Source organism: Balaenoptera musculus, chromosome 17 (genome assembly GCF_009873245.2).
Source record: "Balaenoptera musculus isolate JJ_BM4_2016_0621 chromosome 17, mBalMus1.pri.v3, whole genome shotgun sequence".
Lineage (NCBI taxonomy): Eukaryota > Metazoa > Chordata > Mammalia > Artiodactyla > Balaenopteridae > Balaenoptera > Balaenoptera musculus.
The window spans coordinates 4,429,604-4,451,814 of record NC_045801.1 but is presented as its reverse complement, the minus strand read 5'-3'; the positions used below and the strand labels follow the sequence as shown (position 1 = coordinate 4,451,814).

The following is a 22,211-nucleotide window of genomic DNA, read 5'->3' as shown; positions in this document are numbered from 1 at the left end:
TCTGAGCTTCAGACTCAACACAAATACAAAGCTAGGTGATCACCTTGCCTTGTGTGATCAGAAATAGAAGAAGATCCTCTAAGTAGAGAACCAGACCGGTGCCTGGCCCAGAACAGGCATTCCCACGCTATCTTGCTAGTACACTTTTAAGAAACAGAAAAGTGTGTTGTGGAGGAGGGATTGTATCATGACTTCCCAATGCCATTCCTAAATCTGAAGCCTAAACATGTGTTCAACAATGACCTTCTTTTCCGAGATTATGCCCTCTGACGGGTTTGTTCAAGAGTCACTTTACCCAAAATACATATTTTGGCCTTTGACACCATTTTTCCACTAAAAGAAACTCCAGCTCCTTGGAGAAATGACTGATCCCAGATCTGGGTAAGGAGTATGTACAAATCTGGAACATCCTGTCATTCCAAAGAGCAAGGAAACTACCAAAGACTGCAGGGTCAACTTGAATAGTCTCCTATTTGCATAAAATAAGACCATTTGAACAGCGAAAGGAAGAATAACTGCAATACATTAAAACAAGTCAAATGTGTTTAAATCCATGGGTTCAAAATTATTGATAAAAAACAAAAACACCTCATTGATCATCTTTGCAAGATGCTAGGGAACCAAGTCGTATTTGAAAATGATTAAAGGGAAAGCATTTATATCCTGCCTTCCATGTGAGCTCTTCCACTGGGTATCCGAATTGTAAATGAGGGAACATCTCTCCATACAGAAGTATTCTAGCTAACACATAAAAAAGGACTGACTGAACCAGAATAGCACCAATTTGCAAGCCCTGATGTGCTAACTGATCTACACCTTGGCTATCAAAGGGTGTGAATGTCACAGCAAGACACCACTGGGCATCACATGCCTCCTGATGGCAGCACACACCACCTGTGAAGTCTTGCCAGAAAGATCAAACCTGAATCTGCTCCAGCCTCGACGCCCAAGTACGGGTGTATAGGAAACACAGGGACGGAGCAGTGCTAAACTGTTCTATGAGCGAAGTCCAGACGGTGGGAAGTTCTGAGACCAAACAATAAATCTTGTCTCATCAATTAAAACACTGCCATTTATATTTATATAAATTTGAAATTTGATCCCCCCTCCCTCCCTCCTCCCACAGATATCTATTTGAAAACACAGCACATTTTATTCTCCATCATCTTTTATCTGAAGGGCTCATGGGTACCAGGCTAGGTGCTGGGCTTGCCTTTCATCAGCCCGGTGAGCCAGGCACACTGTCTGAAGCTCTCTAAGCCTCAGTTTCCTCATCTGTAAGCTGGGAACAATCATAGTTCAGGCTCCCAGAACCACTACAAAGACTGAGGAGGGTAGTGCACGTAAAGGGCCTCCCACCGGAGCCTGGCGCTGCTCCTGGACGCCAAAGGCCTTGGAGCTCAGTGCCATGGAAGGAAGGACGAGAGGAATCCAGCCTTCACGTGAGCACGTAATGGAAGCGAACAACCCTGCCCACCCTGCCAAAGCCACAGGAGAGCTGAAGCAGAGGAAGAGAACTGGCTTTGGAGGATGTGGCAGTGATCTGCACCCTGGCCCTGGCTCCGGCCTAGCTGCGTGACATTGGCCAAGTCACCTCACCTCCTGAGCCTCAGACGGATTACCTGGAAAGCACTGACGAAGCAGGCACCGTCAGGGCCCCTCTCCAAGCCCCCTGGGCACGCACCCACCTGGCCACTCCCTGCTGCAGGTGCCTGCCCCGGGCGCGTCTGTAGCCATAAGGGGACGCTCGGCCCGAGGGCAGGGCAGCTAGCCTTCCACCAGGGCCCAACAGGAGTCGGCCTGCAAACACCCCGTACCCCACGGCCTCCGAGGGCTTGGCAGTGGAGGCTGCCACTCCCTAAGGGGTGATTTCCGAGACAATTTCCCAAGTAAACTCCTTGCCCTTGAATCCTGCTCTCAGGAGATGCTTCTGCAGGATCCCAGCCTTCACCAAGGGATAAACCAGCTTTCACGGGACTCAAGGGCTGAGGATGTGGCCGCTTCTGGACTCAGCCCAGGACCAGACATGGACCACTCGGCCAGCGGCAGGGCTCCTGTAAAGCACAGGCGCCTGAGGGGTGAACTCGCAGCCTGTCAGCACCCCTTCTCCACCCTCTACGCTCACCCGCTCTCAACACACCCCTGAACCCTCATCACAGACAGCCAGGCCATCAGGAAGGAGCGTCAGCCAAAGACAGCATTTATGAAAATTCAGTAACGTTTCACCCACCACGGAAGCTTTTAATAAGTCGAAGTGGAGGGAGGACACTGAATAGTTGATTTTCGGCCTCTTGGCTGGAAGCAGCCAATTACTTTTCAGGTGGAATCACTTGGGTAGTAACGAGTTCCTGGGCGATTTCATGGCTCTGAAGCGGGAGGTGGGGCGAAGAGTGCCCGCCTCTGCTGCCTGGCTTTCTGATTAAGGGCTTGATATGATGAACCCTGGGGAGTGGACGGGGCATGGAGAGACACGTGAAATGACGGAGGAACCACCCAGGTTACAGCCCTGCAGTTCCTCTTTCAGTCCGTTTCTCTCCTGAGGGGCTAATTCCTGCATGATTCAGAATCCTAACTCTTAACAGAGCAGGCCCTGTGAAAAGCAGGATTGCAGAAATAAGGAAGCCTGAACTGCTATGTTTCTTCAATACATCTTTTGCCATGTTGTTCCTTCTGGTCACCAGCAGATGAAAAAAAATAGCCAAAGACAAAAGATAAAACTGATGTAATAGAGGGCTTTGTTCATCAGAAATTTTAGCGGGGAATCTCTTCTAAGAAAAACAGACTAAAACTGGACATTTCCAAGAGGATACCACCTGCCTTCTCCCTGGTTTCCAGGGACCTTTAGGAAGACACAAGGCCACTGGTCTTCCTACCACCTTGAAGGTAGCCCCGTTGCTGGGGGGTGGAGTGGAAGTGAGGTGGTCATTTCTGGTACGAGGCACACTTGGGAGGGGGGTGGTCAGAGAAGAGAGTGCCCCAGGGAATTTCAGGGACAAAGTGAGAGGCCCAGGACCAGCCCTGGGATGTAAGAGCACCACCGGGGGGAGAAAAGGGGGTTTTAATTTAACAAGTGGTATTGTGGGTAATACACTGGATTTCCTCTCAAATTCTTTGAGAGACAAATGAGGAATGAAGGGGATTACTTTATTTCTTGAATGCAAAACCAAGCAGAGACTGGGTCATGTACTGCTCCAGTTTATATTCAGATTACATTTAATGGGGGTGAAGTTAGACTGTGCTTCTGGGTTAAGATAATAATGGTAACAACAAAATCAACAATGATACATGGGCAGTTTGGATATTAAGAGGCTTAGCAACAGTATCTGAAAACCGCTGGGTATTGGAGCTTCCTTTAGTAACAGTAAGACAAGTGCTACAGACTGCATGTTTGTGTCTCCCCAAAATTCATACATAGAAACCTTAACCCCCAATGCAATGGTATTTGGAAATAGGCGTTTGGGGTGATTAGGTCATGAGGGTGAAGCCCTCATGAATGGAATTAGTCTTTCTAAAGAAACCTCAGAAAGCCCCCTGACCCCTTCCACCCACCACATGAGGACATACCAAAAATAGCCATCTATGAACCAGAAAGCAGGCCCTCACCAGACACTGAATCTGCCAGCACCTTGATCTTGGACTTCTTAGCCTCTAGTACTGTGAAAAGTAAAATTCTGTTGTTTTTAAGCCACCCAGTCTAAGGAATTTTTGTTACAGCAGCCCAAACAGACGAAGACAACATGGCTGCCGAAAAACCAGTAAATGGGGGCTTCCCTGGTGGCGCAGTGGTTGAGAATCCGTCTGCCAGTGCAGGGGACACGGGTTCGAGCCCTGGTCTGGGAAGATCCCACATGCCGCGGAGCGGCTGGGCCCGTGAACCACAACTACTGAGCCTGCGCGTCTGGAGCCTGTGCTCCGCAACAAAAGAGGCCGCGATAGTGAGAGGCCCGCGCACCGCGATGAAGAGTGGCCCCCGCTTGCCGCAACTAGAGAAAGCCCTCGCACAGAAACGAAGACCCAACACAGCCAAAAATAAAAAAAAAACCAAAAAACCCAAAAAAACCCAAAAACACCAGTAAATGCAATTTTAAGGCGCATGAAAAAGGTACTGTGTCTTTAGCAAAGAAGGGACTAAACAGAAGATAAAAGCCCAGGATTGAAAACTGGTCGTAAGTTCTGAAAGTCATCATTCAGTAAAAGGGGTGCGGATGGAGCGAGGAGGTGGGCTCTTTGTGGTACAAAGAGAAGAATCAGAAGCAACGGTAGAAGATACAGACAACCATAATCTTACACTCTCTGGAAAGAAATTCCTAACAAATGTCTGTTCTCTACAGAAATAACTGTCCAAGTATCAAATCCAGACGTACTAGCTCTGAAAGGAGCGTCTTCTACTTCTGGAGGTCTCCAGGGTGTGCCGGCTGAAGACGCTCACAGCAACCCCCAACCTGGATGGGGCCCGGGGGTCACGGACCCTCATGAGCTGTCGCAGCTCTGAGGTGCCACAGTTCCTACAGGTACCACCTCCAGGGAGCCTGCCAGCTCACACCCGGAGACTGATGCAAATGATTCACCAAAACCACCAATCCAAAGACCACTTCCTAGATTTTATTTTGGAGATAAAAACCTTCTTGATTCCACTTACGTTCTCACCTGTATGTTAACTGGAGGAAGAGGGGTAATGGACTCATTTTTGCCTGAAATACATGAAAGCATGCTGTTTCTCCCACATCACACCCTTTTCCCAACCGATTCACGTTCACTGGCTATACCTCAGTTTTTGCAAAGTTTGGCCAGTGAGCACTTTTTTTTCCTTTTTATTTTTTAGTGAGTTTTGTTCTCTCACTCCTCTTTGAATGAGACAAGTCTTGGTCTCCCCAGAAAAGCCTTATTCCTATAAGAAATACACCAAGTGTTAGAAACAGTGTCAGTCACGGCGGACAGACCTACAGCCTGGCTGGCCCAGGCGTCAACGAGCCACTACCAGGTTAGCCGGGAAAGGCGTGTCCCTGCTGCAGGGCCTGAGCCGCACAGTCCCCTGGGAGCCAGCAGGGGCCGGCTGTGTGCCAGGGAGCAAGGGTGTGCTGGGTGGATGAGGACTCACAGGAGGGCCAGTGACCCCAACGCCCGGGTCTCCGTGGTTGCCAGGAGAGCCAGGGATCCCAGGTGCACCACGGTCCCCCTGGAAAGAGAAAACACAAGGTCAAGAGGTCAGCTCTGGGCCAGAGAGAGCCAGGGTGCAGGGGAATTATGCTCCTCCCACTGTCCAATCACACTCTACAGCCAGCACTTGTGCCCCAACCCGGATTCCGAGTGCCCCCCGAAGTTCATCCAAGCTGCCATCATCCCATCCAGTCCAACACACGTGGACCACAGCCACTGACCGTGACCATGCACCTTTCAGGGCTGACCATGCCCCAACCCTGACCATGGCTCCGGATGTGATTGTAACAATATGACACCCCCCCCCCAATGTGACCACAATTCCAAGTTTTACGGTGCTTTCTCCAGACTTCACCTTGCCCCCATCCTGGACACATGACCATGTACCCACATTTCAGCTTAATCCCCACATCACCAATACATTAATCCATCATGTCACCAATCATTTGCCAACTACCTACATTTTGTGGGTCACTTTTCCAGGGGGTGGGAGCGGGGAGAATGACTGAGATATAACCTTCATGCATGGTGGTTAATATAGTGTATGTTAAAGTTCTGCCTTCAGCACTTAGTCACTGCTTGCTTAAGAGGGCGACACGTTTCCTGAGCTTTAGTCCTTCATTTACGAAGGGCAGGTAATAGCAGCAGCTGCCAGGCCTGCAGATGCCGTGCCTATCAGGAGATCGTGCCTGCAGGGTGCCTGGTACAGCAGTCAGTGCACGTTAGCTGCCGTGGTCGCTGCTGTTCTCAGGTGCCTGCCATTCTGGACGCGGATCGGAAGAGTCGAAGGGGAAGGAAAGAAGAAGAGGGAAGAAGTTCTGCTGGCCACTTTCCGTAGAAGGATGCTGAGACAGTCATGCCTTCTTCTGCATAATTTCAAAATCCTCCACCTCTGAAGACAAGCGCTTATCCTAACTCAGATGGCAGCCAAAGCTGACTTGTACTGACACAGGCTATTTACAGGCTTTAGACATCTCGTTTTGCATGGATGCTTACACATTTCTGTTACCTCAATATTAATGAGTCTGATGAGGAAAGCTGCCCCACACACCACAGTAAATGCAACATATGTTGCTTGCAAATTATTACCTTTCTAAATTCCAAAATAAATTCAATCCAAAGCACACAGGGCCCCCAGGATTTTGTGTAAGAGACTGTGCACCTCTGTTAGGTCAGCAGACGGCAGCCAAGCCTGATACTGAAATGGGGGGTGACCCCGTTGAAACCACTTAACATCTCCAGGATGAGTTAACTTGTATGACAAACGGAAACAGCCTTAGGAGGTCATTACGAAGAGCCGATGAGATAATGTGCAGCACATTTATTTCAGGTAGAACCTGGCGTTGCTAGGCAGCACTGCTTTATTAAGGTTTATGTTTTTAAGCATTAAAGGAAAATCCTATTAATCATCAGCTTATCCTGTAACCACCATCTCAATTTGAAAACTTTACATTTTGGACCTTTAAGAAAAGTCACGCTTCAAGATGATTTGTTTTTCTTGCAGTATGACTGTTCCTTGGATGAGTATATAAGTTATATACTCGTTCAACTAATGTTGGTTGTTTATTCATTGCAAACCGCAGTCCAGACTCCAAGACCAAAGATGACTCAATCATGAGCCCATTTTCAATACTCTGTGTTAAATTCAGAAGAGAAATCTAAACAGGGCTTGTGAAGTTCTCACAAAAGAGATGAACCACAATCCAAACCTCTCACTAAGCTCTGGTAACACTGTCTCTTTCCCTCCTCCCTCCAGGTGGACGGTGGCGACGTGTCCTGAGAGCCGCGGCATCCCCCTGTCCCGCCCTCACTGCTGTAAACAGTCCCCAAGAAATCCTCTCCAGAGCCCCAGACGGTGCATTCTGTTTCTTTAGAATAATACGATATGGCTGATTCTGGGAAGCACAAGGTGCTTGGGACTGCCAGGAGATCTGATTTGTATGCATGGGGAAGGCGGGGAAGGGAGGACGTCAAGAAATAAGGCAAATATGGGAAAAGTGTAATGAACTAAGAGTGAATATGATCAGTGCCGTGTCCCTCACCAGCACGTTGTAACAGTGAGAGGATGAGGCAGAAGAGGTCAACCTGGCCGTCCGGTGAGGACAAGTCCAGTCTTGGGACTGAAACCGAGCTCCCCTGAAATCTAGTTCCCCTGTGAGTTGATGGCCAACCTCTCTATCCAAACTTTACTCCCGTTCTTGCCCTGCCCCTGTTCCTCTCAGGACTGAAGAGTATCACAGAAAAGGCGGGACTGAAACTGAACAGGACCCCGTACCTTCCCCGGTACAACCCCCTCCAGGTCGTGTCCTCGCTTCTTTGGCCTTCACCGAGTTCCAAAGAGCAGACTCAAGCAGTTACCAATTAGGCAAGAGAGGGGAAGCAGACACAAAGGAACAGCAGTTAAAAGCAAGAAAAGTTATGGTAACCTATACCATAGCTGAGCAACAAAACAGAGTCTCAGCACTCCTAGTTCCTCCTCAAGGGATATATGTAACAATCTGACACGTACCTTCGAGCTGTTCTGCAGAAATGAAGACCCCCCCACCCACTAGAGGGTGCTGACCACAGGCATGTAGACCCCAGACTGGTTGGAACCAGAAGGGTGATGCCTGAGATTCCCAAACATCACCCTGTCACCTCACCACCAGCCAATCAGAAACATGTCCGCGAGCTGATCACACACCCTACGACCCTCACCTTACCGTTGCTTTTAAACCCTTGTCTGAAAGCCATCAGGGGTTCAGGTCTCACTAGCCGCCCATCCTCTTTGCTTGGCCCGGCAACAAACACTACTTTCCTTCACCACAACCCGGTGTCTGTAGATAAGCTTTGCCGCGAATCAGGCAAGTGCACCCGAGCTCCGTTCGTAACAGAACAATGTCACCCTGGTCCTGTGACTTTGCATAAATCCCATAACCTCTCTGGCACCTTAAGACCCTCATCAATTAGGAAAAAAAAGAGCATTCTACCAAATTCCCATGTATCTTCCGTAGACTCATTTACAAGGTAAGAAACTATATAACATCGAGTAGTATATATATATATAATTATATTTTATCAGCCGAATCAGAAGACAGAAAATAAACTAAGCACACATAAATGTCAGAAAAATCCATGTTGTTTTGCACCCCAGTTTCTCTTTAAAGTGGTTAATGTAGATCTTCTTCCTATTACTTTGTTTTATCGTGGCTTCCCTCTTCTTCCCAAGGCTCTATGTCATGTGCAGCACAAAACCCTAACCACTGAAAGCTAAATCACACCAACGGTGGAATTTGTATTTTTCCATGCTGTCTGTTCACACCCCTGCTTCTTGCACCAGCTGTTGCCCTCGTGGGGATGTTGTTTGATCCAGGTTCTAAGCTTCCAAACACTTACCCACCAATTAAGACTCAGCCCAATCATTCCATTTCCATAAACCCACCTCTGCCTGCCCTCGTCTCTGCCTTCTGGAAGATATTCGAATATACCTTCATTAATCTTAACACATTGCCCTCCCATTTTGTCTGTCTGACCCTCTGACTTCTGTGTGTCTTAAAAGAAGAAGAAAACTATCCATTCATTCCTTTAACCATTAATCCAACCAATATTTGTAAAGTACCAAAAATGAGTCAGACCCTATGTTGGGTACAATATCTACACACTTTCGCATCCACAATGGCCAGTGTAGGGCCTGGAACAGCCCTTTAACAGCAAATTCCTGAATGCCCGAATGAATGAATCTCTCATCACTCACATTTTGTCAGGTACTAAATTTTGCTTTTGACCAAAATCAACTTTTTACCCAGGAGGGAACATGATGAAAGACCTCTCCCAGCCCAGCCCAGAATCTGAGTCACTGATTGATCTCTGCTGCAGGGTAGCCGGGCCTGGCCCTGGTATGTTTATGGCCCTTTGTGATGCTAACATTTACCCCAAGCAACTACACATCACAGCTTAATGGACTGAAACTTTGAGAAAGTAGCTTCAAGGAAAGGGCAGAAGACCTTACAGCTCGCTCAGCAAAAGCAAGAATGCTCCTGATTGAGAAAAAAGGGGCATGTGCGCTATAATCTGGAATACTGACTGGAGTATCTGTTTTGGCTGCAAAACATTCTGGGCCAGTTCAACAGTGTTCAGGGAAGAAATGTGTGAGGTCATGGAAGGAAAACGACATTTACTGAACATCTATGTGCTGTGAGATCACTTATCCACAGGAGCCCTTTGGGGGTTAACGATGCTTTACTCCTTTATACAGAAAAGGAAGAGAGCCTCTGAAAGAATAAGCCACTTGCCCTTAAGTCATCTATCTTGCAAGTAGCTAAGCTGGGATCCTAACCCAGTTCTGTATGAAGGCAAAGTCTGTTCATTTTGCTAGAAATAAGTCCACCCAAGAGAAGGAAAGGCATCTTTAAGAGTCTTCCTGCAGTTGTAAGTAATGAGAAAGGGCGGAGGAGGTGCCCAGGAAAACCCTTAATACACTACAGCACCCACCCTTAAATCCCCAGGGGTTTTCAGTCAGCACCAGGAACCAGGGACAGCGCCTGGGCAAGGCACAGGGCTGAACACTCCCTGCTCCCTCTCTCTCTCTCTCTCTCTCTCTCTCTGTGTGTCCCCTTCCTCCCTCCTCGTCCTCCCCATGGGCCCCCCATTCTACAACTAAAGACCTCTCTGAATTCCAACTTACCTTCCCAGCTGACTAGGGAAACCTTCATTCTAAACTACATTCTAACTTACAAATATATATTATACAATATTAACACTGAAAGGGTCATCTGTTTATGCATCTCACATTTGAAATACGAGGATGTGTTTGGCCAAAGGGACAGCGCGACTTACCATGGGTCCCATGGAGTTGAAACTGGCTGGTCAACCGGGCCCCAGGGCAAGGCGCCCTGCATTCCTCACGCCCCGGGGTCTCAGCCTTCCTCTCTACTCCTCACTGCTGCCTCTCCCACTTCCACTTGGGCTCTCTCTCCAGCAACCTGCCTACAGGTCCCCCGCCTTCGCGCTGCAACCCTGAAGCAGACTCCACAGGGCGATCTAATGATAAGAGTCACTAACATCTATAGAGCATGTACCTGTGACAAGCAGAGGTAGACAACTATTTTTATTTGCATTATATCATTTTTCCCCAAACTGCCTGGGAGATAGATTTTATCAACCTCAGAAATATCACAGATTTTATCAACCTCATAAATATCACAGATTTTATCAACCTCATAAATATCATAGAGAAAAGGACATCTTAAGCCATTTTCCCCATCTCCCATTTCTGGTGCCCTTTCCGGTGCCCTTGCCTTCCTTCCAAGAGGCAATCAATTTCTTCCAGGTCCTGAAGGTCCTCCTCTAGGGGGGGAATTGAGAGCACAGGAGCGCTGCCAGTCAGACGCTGGGCTCACAGCATCACGGCGGAACCTCAGACACACGCCTCCGGTTGGCTGTTAATTCACGGGGCGTCCAGAGTCTGGTCCTGCTTCCTGCTCCTTTCCGCACACTCCCATTGCTCCAGGCACAAGGAACTGTCTTATATGCCCTCAAATTCAGGCAGAGTTGTTTCCAACTTTTATTTTTCTTCAGAAACTGGGGAGTTGCCAAATATTTGCTCAGATCACTCAAAGAACTCTCTCGGTTTTTCCCCTTTGATCATGAACTACAAAATCACTATTAGGGGAATGCACGTTAGCCTACTATGACCTCAATCAGTGCAAGCTTAGTACAATTACAGAGGTTACCTGCCTGAATAGCAGAAAAAATCACGAAGCAAGAAAGTTTAACGTAGACACCGCAATTATTCCTGAGGCCTCAAATTCCATGTCCTGGTTATTACTGTAAACAAGCCTCTTACATATAATAAATACAACATACTCTGTGGTTATGTTCCTCAGATCCCAAAGACACAACTATAGAATAAAAGGAAAAAAAAAAAAAGAATGGGTATCTGGGCCTTGAGATAAAACTTCCAGTAAGAGCAGCATATATGGGTTCCCAACGTGTTGTATCTTCAATAAGTTGACTGGGATGGATGGGGACGTGGTTTAGGAAAGTGCTAGCTGACTCAGAAAGCAGGTCTAGGAATGATAGGCCATGACACCAAAGGCGCATGAAAAGAATTTTTAAAACTTTGTTTTCATAAATATAGGTTAAGTGGATAAAAATATCATAATTATACAGTAATTCTTTAATTTATGTGATTTTGAATATATGTTAAACTAAAGCAAAAAATAAACATTCTAATGTCTATCGTTGACTATGTCACACACATTCTTTTTGTACATAAATTCTAAACTTTACTGTATTTTATTTAATTTCTTACTTATTAAATTATATTTAACTATTTACAGAATCACTTAGCCAAAAAACATGGAACGCTTCACGAATTTGTGTGTCATCCTTGCGCAGGGGCCACGCTAATCTTCTCTGTATCGTCCCAGTTTTAGTATATGTGCTGCCGAAGTGAGCCCTGTCACACGCATTCTTAAGTTTATACATTTGAGCTGGTCAAATGACTGCTCATTGGCTGCGGGTGCGTTTACAGCACACGCTCTACTCTGAACACATTCTATTTCATGCTCCCATGGCCTTCTCCCACGTTAGTACCCTGCAGAGAACTCCCTCCTCATCTCTCCCTTCCAGTGGCTACACGCACTTTAAAGTCAGGAGAAACATCACCTCCTCCAAGAAGCCTTCCACAGTCAAACGAGGCTGGGTCGGGAGCCTCCTCTGAGCTCACTTGTGCCTCAGCCTCCCTCTGTCCCAGCACTTGTGAGTCTGCTTCTCCCCCGGCTCCTGAGCTGTTAGAGGGCTGGGAACACGTGACACCATCCCTGTCACCCCACAGCCCACCTCCAGGTCTGACATGCGGCAGAGGCTCAGTGGATATGCAATGGATGAAATAAGAAGTGTATTGTTAATTGATGCATTTGACTCAATGAACGACTGCTTCGGTGTGAAAATAACTCCAGGAAAACTTCCCTAATCACTCAGGAAAGTTCTCTTAAGAACACTCCCTGATGGGCAAAGTCATCTTTTCTGAGCTGTGGCTTCAAGTGCACTGAACAAGAGACGCCTGCTGTTTGCCAAAGTGTCTGCCTTCCCTCCCAGGGCCCAGCGAGAGGACAACCGCCCCTCCCCCGTAGTGTCAGGAGTGGTGGAAATGAGTGATCACCTCCAGGCCTGGCCCACAAAATCCTTCCACAAGATCCTCTACCGTCTCTTCCCTCATTTGCCACCGCATACGGAGGCTCTGGGAGAAGACACTGAAGTCCCAGAGGAAGGGATGGCACTGGCCTGGAGGAACGTGGGTCCCTGGACGGCTGTGTGGACGAGGACTCCTCACCCACCACAGCCCCCATCACGCTCACTGTGAATGAGGAATAAACTTTTACTGTGTTCATCATCTGAAATTTGGGGATCGTTTGTGTCCCCAATTAAACTAATAATACAAGATAGATCTGTTGCTCTGCCGGTTGAAAGCATCTTTTGCAACTTGATTTCACTGCAAACATTTACTAAGCAACAATTATGTGGCAACTACTTTAATGTCACAGTTCAGAGTCACAGAGCCTTTAGTTAAGTGGAAAGTGATGAACATGCAAGTAAACTGAGGTGACCAGAGATGCTGACAATTAAATTCTGTTTGGCCCCTAAGCGCAACCCATGGCATCCACAGTTCGCTAGATAAACCTACCTTAGTTCCTGGAGGTCCAGGTGGTCCAGGTGGTCCAGGAAGTCCCTGGGAAAATGAATGGCACAAAGATAACCATGGGACCATGAGTGAGCATTTACCCATCTACCCTGTGCCGTGGGGGGCCACAGGTGGACGGGACTCTCATCGTGACCTGTCTTGTACAAAGGAAAGGTCCCTGTGTCCTCATGTAGTGCCAAGGGCTGAAAGCCACTGAGATTTCGGGGTTCTTCATTACTGCAGCAAAATTTACTAATACATCTCACTTCGTGTCCGTGACACTCTAACATGTTTGTAAGTCCCCATGCACACAATGCCCTCATGCGTTTCCACATACAGTTTACCTGTCTGGAATACCCTCTCTGTGCTGTTCTGCCTAAAAAATAATTTCTTCCAACTTTCACATTTCCCACAAATGCCACTTCCTGTGCAAGGTTTCCCCAGGCTTACACAGACCAAGAAGCCCTTCTCCAGGATGTGCACTCCAGGACTGCCTGAGCTACGGTTATGTTTGCCCGGCTGTCTCGTGAGCACCTCAACAGCACAGGCGCGAACCCACCTCCGTGTCCCCAGCGTCCGGCCTGGAGCCTGGTGCGCGGCCAGCAGTCCCCGGGGGACTCTGCTGCACTGGCTTGAAGTGGGCAGGAGCAAGGCGCTTCCCCCGCCCAAGACCCCTTCCCCCGCCCGCCTGCTTTCACTGGCTATGACTCCGCTGCTGCAAAGCTTGACCAGTGAGCCTTTTCTTTTTTTTTTCTCTTCTAATTCCAGCCTGATCGTCATGGGCACAGAAACCCTGGACCCGACACTTACCGGTTCTCCATCTTTCCCTCTTGCGGGCGGCCCCGGGAGCCCAGGGGCACCAGGATCGCCCCTGGGGCCACCTGGCCCTGGCCTTCCTTCTTCTCCCACTGCTCCCTGGAAGGAAAAGTGGACAGTGTCCAGGATCAGTGACATGCGGAGAGTAAGCTTTTCAGTGGTGAGCCAACCTGAAGGGGGTTGGTGGGCTTCCTGGTGATGCCCTGCTTCAGAAAGCCCACCCCTTCTGAGGGCATAGAAAGACGGGCTGTATAATGTGTCCCCCAAAATTCATATGCTGAAGCCCTAACGCCAGTACCTCCATTTAGAAATACAGTCTTTGCAGATGTAATTAGTTAAGATGCAGTCATACTAGGGTAGCACGGACCCTAATTCAGTATGAACTGGTGTCCTCAAGAGAAGGGGACATTTGGACACAGACATGTGGAGAGGGAAGTCAACGTGAAGATGCGGGGAGAAGAGAGCCATCAGTAATCGAAGGAGAGGGGCCTGGAAGAGATCCTTCCCTCACAGCCCCCAGCAGGAGCCAACCCTGCTGACACCTTGATTTAGGACTTCCTGCCATGGTGAGAATGGCGAGACGGTAAGTTTCTGCTGTTTAAGGCACCCAGTTTGTGATACGCTGTTCCAGCGGCCTTAGCAAACTGTACAACGCGGAACATGGGAATAGGAAGGATATAGTAGTCTTCTAGTCCAACTTTTCTCCCACTGCAGGAAACCATCATGTGTGCCTCTTCCAGGCAGTCCTCCCATTTCTGTTTGCACTCCTTTGAGAGCAGGGAGCTCACCACCTTCTCAGGCTGTTCATCCCTTCATTGGGCAGTTCCATTACACAGTGTGCCTTTATATTCAGCCAACCATCTCTGAAATCTTCCAGATGTTTGACATTCAACCTTGGAGCTCTACAGACGAAATCCAATCCCTCTTCACATGACAGACTTTCAGCGATGTGAACACAGCCCGGGGCTCCAAAGTGGGAAGAGAGAGAGACAGACAGCCAGGATCTAATGAGGGAGCTGGGCTTGGAGTTTGCTCACCCTCTCTGACCACAAAGCCAGGAGCCCCGAAGCAGCCCCAGCTGTGGAACGCTGGGGGGGAACCACATGAGCGGCAGGAACTCCCTTTCCTAGCAGGGCTCTCTCGGGCCTAGGCTGCAATCTGACTGCCTCCGACATTTGATGCAGAGGTGAGGTGAGGTACGATGTCCCAAGGAGGGGCAAAGCAAGGGATGGAGAGGACCTGTCTCCAGGCCCAGGGCGGGATCAGCTTCTGCAAGCCTCAGGCCAGCCACTGGACAGTGAGAGAGGGAAAGCACACCCTGCTGTCCGGGATTTTTACCACTTTGCAGAGCACCGGAGGGAAGTCCCCTTCCAAATGCAGCCCTGGGTCTTGGACCTCAGCCCGGGCTTCTGCTCAGACAAGCAGAAGTGTTTGGCTCCCCCTTGAGGCTGAATGAGCCAACAGCTCACAGCTTTTCTCATCTTTGCTCAACTGGTCCTCAGAAACCTCTTCTAACCCCCTTCTAAGCTCCTTCTACGTTGTCAGTGCCCCACTTATGTCCCCGAATAGAGCCTAATCCTTCAGACGTGCTGTAATCAAGGAAAACCCGACGGGCCAGGATGTTTTCCCTCGCTTAAGGATATTTTCCACAGGTGGGTGGATCATCTTTCTCTGCAATAAATCATTTTCCTCTCTGAAGTACGTGTTTTAAAACCGAGCCTTCCCACCAAAGTGTAAAAGTTTGTTATTTATCCTTGTTACATTTTGCCAAAATAGAAAAGATAATACGATCACTCCTTTCAAAGGTCCCAGGCGGAGTGGACGTGAAGGGACTTGCATCAAGTTCAGACACTGGAGGGCCGGGAGGGGGCGTCTGCGGAGGTGGCATCGGGAGCCGGGGAGACGCTGAGACACGAGAAGCCTCACGTGTCGGCTCGGCGCAGCAAAGCACCGTCAGCCCTCCTCGCCGGCTCTGCCGCATCAGTGCTTCGGCTTCTCCTCACCACCTGTGGTCAGCGTAGGCTCGTCTCCATTTTACAGACGAGAACACGCAGGTGTCAGAGGGTGCCTGCAGTCCGGGCTTCTCAGCTCCGGCGCTGCTGACATTCGGGGCGGGTGATCTGTGTTGAGAAGGGGGTGCTGTCCTGCGACAGTTTAGCAGAATCCCTGGTCTCCACCCACTAGAGGCCAGTACAGCGGAAGCCAGGAGTACACCTCGGAGACGCTTCCTAAAACGCGAGGTCAGGAAACATGGCATGGGATCTCCAATGTCCATGGGACCTCCTTCTCTGCCCCCGGGGTGTTGGTGTTTTGGGGGGACACCGTGTCTCTCTTCTTCCTAATAAACAAAGCTCTTTCTCCTAACTCAGGAAGGTTTAACTGTGCACACAAAGGTGTGGGAGGGCTAAGTTGGTGCGCTGAACTGAGAGAAAATGGACTTAGAGTCAGACCGACCAGCTCTGTGGCTCACCAGCTACGGGATGTAGGAGAGCTGAATTCATCTCTCAGAGCCTCGGTCCCCACCTCTGTCAAATGGGGATCCACCTCCTCTACGGGTCCGCCGTGAGGGTTAAATGAGACAACTTCAGGGCTCCTCCCGCCCCTCTGTTCAGAAGCCTTTCTGACCCTGGGTCCTAAACCAGGTCTGAGCAGAGCGGGCTCCTGCTTCCCTGCTTCTTAAGAAGCTGAGAACAGCTGTGTGTGCAGAGAGATCACACTGCATCTTACCTTCTCACCGCGCTCCCCATGTTTCCCAGGGGGGCCTCTGGTGCCCGGGGGGCCCTGAAGAAAGAGGGGTTATTGACAAGGTGAAGTTCAAGAGGGCTCGCCGCCCCCAGAGAAGGGCGATCAGCCCCCTTTCAGTTAATGATTACAGCTCTGTCCCCACTCATTCCCCCCCCCAACTTAAATTCCTTGCCGCCATCTCCCCCCCGCCTGCCTTAGCTGCTCCTCCCCTGGTCTGTCACTCAGCCCTGAACACGAGACCTCTAACCACGCAGGCATGTGTCTCCTGACGCCCTGCCCGCCTTGGGCTGCAGCTCTCAGAGGGGACCTCGGGGAGGACGAGGGTGACCTAAGAACACAGCCTTGGCATCATTGACCTGCTCCAGCTGTGTCTTCAGAGTCCCCCAGAGGTTGACTTTTTGAGACAAGGCTCAGGCGCAGGTGCTCCACGGAGGCACCAGTAGGGACGTGAGAAAGAGGAGGACAGGCAGGTAGTGACACGGTCGTGTAACTGGAGCTCGGTCCTGCTGGGGGCTCTGGGGGCCAACGCAGGACACACATTCGGAGTGGCTCCACCAGGACTGGAGAAGCTGGGCCATTTATACACCCATCAGCCAGGGATGCTTCTGCTGGTGGTGGTGCTGCTGGCCACGTGTCATGTGGCTGCACAGCGAGGCCTCTAAAAGCCACAGAAAACCCTCAGGCAAAGGAATGCAAGGTTGGCTCCTGGAAGTCTGTGGCTGGCACTGCAGTGGGGAGGGTGACATGATACAGGCAAGGGTCCAGCGGTATCCACGGCAACCACTAACCACATGACTCAGTCTCCCTGCGCCTCAGTCTCCTCCTGCATAAAGTGGGGGCAATACTACTATCCACCTCCCAGGGTCCCGAGGAGTCAATGAGCGAACTCGTGTAAAGCACTTACAACAGTGCCTGGCACACATATGTGCCCGCATTTGTCCTCTGAACTGCTATGATTATTAACAGAAAGGTTGGTGACTGAACGGGACTGGCCTCAAGCTATAACAGTAACAGTTAGTCAAGTAACTGTAACAGTTCTCTGTTACCCTTGACTAGATGCCATTGGGTGTTTCATTGCACACGTTGCAGCTGAAAGCAACGTTCAGGTGGACCTTAAAGCTGGGGTCCTTAAAGCAGACCCCTGGGGCCCCCACGGGGGAGGCTGTCTCCCTAAGTCAAGTGCAGCAGGAGGTTAAGGGTGAACCTGCACAGCCCGTGCTCTCCATCTTGAAGATGAAAAAGCAGAGGCCTCCAGGAGCCCCTCACAGAGGCCTGACAGCCGGTTAGTGGCAGAGCTGTGGCCAGAGCCTGGGCAGCCCAAAAGTCAGGGCCTCCTCCACTTCTGTAGGTTCATTTTGTTTCTTCTAAGGCAAACTCTGAGGCTGACTCCAACATCAGTGATGCTCACGGCTTTCTGCAGTTACAACAGCGTCATTCACCCCCCGGAGACCTCACGAGTTACCGAGAACCTCAGGTTGGTAACTTTCTAGGTGACTTTGTCAGGACATCAAGTTCTTCCATCTGTGAATGGGAGTAAGGATGCCTACGCCCGAGTTTCGTGGAGGGTAAATGAGTTAACTCGGGAGATGGGCACTGTGGAGCCACAACCAGTGTTGGTGTCCCTGCCCTCTCCCCCCACCCCGATTACTCACCGCACTTCCTGGGGGGCCACGGGAACCAGGGGGACCTACAGGTCCAGGAGTGCCCTATTCAGAGATGGAAGAAGGTTAGAAAGGCCCAAGGTATTGATTATAAGCAGCTCTCCCAGTTTCCCTCCAAACCTGCCTTCTATTCAATTCTCCCTGATTTGCTGGAAATGTTTGTAACCTGAAACTCCCGGCACAGATAAGATGAACCTCCCGTCCGGTGCACCCCAACTCGCCAAGCCTCCAATGAGTGGGACTGCGGCACAGAGGTGGGAGACAGGAGGACAGAAGCAGCCTAGGACCTTCCTTGAGACCACGGCACGGAGGCGGCAGAGGTGGAGTGTGCTGGGCGGGGCGGGGCGGGCAGAAAGGAAGGCCAGGTCCAAACATGCACGTGTCTCGGGTGGGGTTTGGCCTCTATCCTCAGAGCCTGGGGGAAAGGGAACCCCGAAAATGGGACAAACTCTTCAGACCTGCGTTGCCGAGAAACATGCTCTGGTGTAACGCAGGCCGACCGTAAGGGCATGAGCAAGCCTCGGGGACCAGAGAGAGGACACGTGAGGCAGCCGTGGGTTGGACAGGAAGAGGCATCCCTGGAGAAGGTGCCAGGAGGGACGACCTGGGCTTGGCGATCGGCCGCTGGTGGAGGGCCGAGGGGGAGTTCGCGGTGCGGACGGTGGCAGAAGCCTGAGGGGGCCTTGGCCACGCTGCTCTCGGTCTGGCTCCCTCTGAAGGGGCCGGTGCTGTTCACGGAACAGGGGCACCGAGGGGGGAAGCCTGCGTGTGTGTGTGCGTGTGTGTGTGTGCCGGTGTTGGATCTGACTGGCCAATCAGGCATGTTTCCCGGAGGAAGTGGATTTGAACACCGATGGCTGGACGAGTGCATGGCGGGAGAGGTGGGTGAGGACACTCCAGCCGGGGCACCACCTGGGAGACGGGGACCCGGGGACTCCCAGTACTGGAGCCTCCCCACGCTCCTTCTGCCGCCCACGCCCCTATGCTCGGCCTCCCTCCCCCCCAGGCTGCGCTCGGGCCAGGTCTCCCTCCAGGAGCAAGGAGGACTGACCGCGAGCCCCGTCTCTGCGACATCCACGCCGCCAGCTCCCGGGGCTGACCCCGTTCCCGCTAAGTCACACGCGCGGCGGGCTGGGCGAGCAGACTACAGCCGGGCACGTGGGGCCTGCGGTCCTGCCTGCCTGGCACTGCTGCTGCTCTGAGGCCACCGCCTCTCCTGGGAGTCCCCGCGGGACTCGGCCTTGTCCTGCGTCCTGCCAGCTCCCCGGAGAAGCCTGGGCTCGGGGCTCCGCTCCGGCAGACACAACGCTAGTCAGAGCTCAGGGGCACGTGCGCCGACCCATGGAGATTCTGCGCCTGAGGGAGGCGAGTCAGGAGCAGCGAGCACGTGAGGGCACACGTGTGCTTGTCTTCCTGGAGCTGCTGGAGCTGCATTTATACGTGTGCACGGCCTTACATGGGTGTGCATACGTGTGTGCGCATCGCGGTGCGTGTGCAGCTCGCTTTCCAAACGTGTGGATGTGGATGTGCACGTGGGTGTGCTTCTCAGAGTGACAAACTCGTCTGCGTGTGTCCATGTGTGTGCCACCCATGTGTGTGCAGAAGGAGACTCCTGTCGGGGCTGGCGTGTGGACGAAGCCCTGGGATGCTGGGGACGTGGCAGAGGCCGGCACGTCTCCGGTCCTGGCTGCTCAGGCGGTTCCAGCCCCGGCCAGCCCCGCAGCGTGGACGGCGCCTTCCCGGCCCCCTCCCCACACTCTGCCGAGGGCTGGGAGCCCGCCCAGACCCCCTCCTGTGGGGCCCGGGAGGACTCACGGGGCTCCCAGCTGCTCCGGGCGGCCCCTGCGCGCCTTCCTGCCCCTTGGCACCCTGCATGGGAAACAAAATGGGGAGGTGAGAAGCCACAGGCAACGCCGTCCTTGGCCCCATGCGGGGACGTCAGGGCACCTCTGTCCTCAGAATTAGGTGATCCGAACTGAAGGACCGGGAGCGGGTCTAAAGGTGCAGAGATCGCAGCTCCTGGCCTCTGCCATCGTACTCCGTCCTCACCACCCCGGGACAGCAGCACCCACCCTTTATCTTGACGCGAACAACGTTCAGAGAGACAGGCCGGCCCAGGGCACACAGCCAGCCGCGGCCTGTGGCATCTGAGCCCAGACAGGCTGCTCCCACGGAACTCTCCGAGAACACGGACAACTGCCCAACAGAGAGCCAGTTAAGAAGCCGAAACTGAGGGAAATGCGATCAAAATGCTACAACACAACAGGTGTCATGTAAACTGGAGCCGCCAATCGGGGCTGGGAGGGAGGAGGGGACCTCCCGCAGCTGAAAAGCCTCGGGGACCCCTGGTCCCCAGCATGGCTGCTGGCTGCACAGAGTCGGGGAGGGAGAGCGTGGCGGGAGCCCAGCTCACCGACACCGACACTTCAGCCACAGAGCAGCGACATCCTGGGCCCCAGAGGTGGGGCCCGCCCCCGGGGGCTGCATTTTGGGGCGCTTTGTGAGGTCCTCTCTGCCCCAAGGCACTGTGGCAGTGCCCCCTGGTGGACACTCCCGGAATGCCAGGTGAGAGGGGCCAGAGAGGGACGGAGGCGCTGGCGGGGCTTTCGGGTCTAGGAGCCAACAGGTGGACAGACAGTTTTCTTACCGGTGGTCCAGTGGGTCCCCGAGGCCCCAGTTCTCCAGGATGACCCTGTGATCCCTGAAATGAAACAACCTATCAAGGGACTAGGTCACACCCCTGCTCCGGGCAGATGGGGGAGGTGTGGGCACGTGCAATGGGCATAATCTGAGATCCACAGAGGGGGCGTCCTCGGACCCCTAAGGGAGGAGGAAGGGGCCACATTCAGTTCAGGGGGCTCCTGTGCGCAGTTCAGAGCTGCAGCCGCTCAGCCCTCAGACGTCCCGTCTAACCAGCCGCCCAGAGTGAGGGGCGAGGGGCGAGGGGCAAGGGCGCGGGGCGCAGAGCCCAGGGCACTCACCGCTTCCCCAGGCGCGCCGGGATTGCCCTTCTCTCCTTTGGGCCCTTGTCCTCCCTGTCGGTGGAGAAGCAGAGTACAGCAGACACGCTCAGCCCGCCCTCAGGTCAGACCGCACTGACCTGCCTGTCCTGCACACGCCCCTTTCGTTGGAGGAGAAGCCAGCACAGGCGGCAACTGCCCTTTGCAGGTTCCACGCTGCTTTCTACTCACGCATGGGCAGATTTTGGAGACCCTGCCCCCGAGGCTCCTGCCTGCCCTCCCCCAAGCTCATCACTGATCCCCGAGTTAGTGTCTGCACGGCCCTGGGCTGGAGGCGCCACTCCCTCTGCATCAGCTGTTGAGTGGAATCGGCACAGTACACCTCGGAGAGCCTGGATTACATGAGGTTGCTCTTGCAACGAGGTTTTCAACAGATGCAAGCTCATTCCTTCCAGAATCTCCATTTCCCACCAGCTCAGAAGAATGCACTCTGGCTCCAGTCACCGGACAACAATACCCTTATTTCTAGCATGGTTTCCTCCTAGAAAATTTCCCGTGGGGGGCCGGGGGATTTGCAAAATTCTTTTGTCTGGTCCACAAGTCACTGGAGATACAATCTGCAAAGATGAAAGGGCTTACGGGATGGATTCGGGTGACGCACAGGGAAGGAGTCTGCACACGCTTTCTGCCAGCTGGGGGAAGGAACAGTGGGTGGCAGGAGGCGGGCTCAGGAACCGGGAGTGGTCAGGCCAGGACAGAGGAGAGACCCTGGGGACTCACAGGCAAGATGCTCAAGGCATTTCTACCCAGGGCCTGAGAGCCAGGAGGCAGAGTCTTCACTGCAGGGGTGCACACCAGGTGCCCATCAGTAGCTGCTGAATGCTGAATGCAGGAGCGTCGTTCTCCCCCAAATGCCCCCTTGGTGATGTCAGCCAAGCCAAATCCCCTCTCTGGGCTCAGCAAACGCAGGGCGCTGGCTGGGCGTCTGGGAATCCTTTGCAGGCTGAGGGGGTGGAGTCAGGCTGCCTTCCGGAGGTGGCTGCTTCTAAACCAGTTACAAAGCCTCACTTAAGTTCTCAACGGCAATGTCTCCAAGCCTGAGGCTGCCTGGCCCTCCCGCCTCCAGCTAAGGAATGGGTTCCCTTCTCCTCTCTGACATCTCCAGACCTGCTCACCATCTAACAGCCCCTGCTCTGTTCTCCACAAACT

General features: G+C 52.1%; 1 protein-coding gene and 1 non-coding gene across 2 annotated transcripts in view; both read right to left on the bottom strand.

Moving 5' to 3' along the window:
• The window catches only part of COL22A1 (collagen type XXII alpha 1 chain), a 242,723-nt gene that overhangs the window by 68,336 nt on the left and 152,176 nt on the right, over positions 1 to 22,211 (bottom strand). Inside the window, exons 31-38 of the mRNA XM_036831041.1 lie at positions 21,024 to 21,077; positions 20,690 to 20,743; positions 19,858 to 19,911; positions 18,034 to 18,087; positions 16,364 to 16,417; positions 13,631 to 13,735; positions 12,824 to 12,868; positions 5,099 to 5,176 (exon numbers count right to left, since the gene is read on the bottom strand). Coding sequence (XP_036686936.1) covers positions 5,099 to 5,176; positions 12,824 to 12,868; positions 13,631 to 13,735; positions 16,364 to 16,417; positions 18,034 to 18,087; positions 19,858 to 19,911; positions 20,690 to 20,743; positions 21,024 to 21,077 — 498 coding nt within the window. The remainder of the gene's footprint in view (positions 1 to 5,098; positions 5,177 to 12,823; positions 12,869 to 13,630; positions 13,736 to 16,363; positions 16,418 to 18,033; positions 18,088 to 19,857; positions 19,912 to 20,689; positions 20,744 to 21,023; positions 21,078 to 22,211) is intronic.
• LOC118883883 lies at positions 11,491 to 11,597 on the bottom strand. Its single transcript, XR_005017118.1, has one exon. It is a non-coding gene; the product is annotated as a U6 spliceosomal RNA (small nuclear RNA).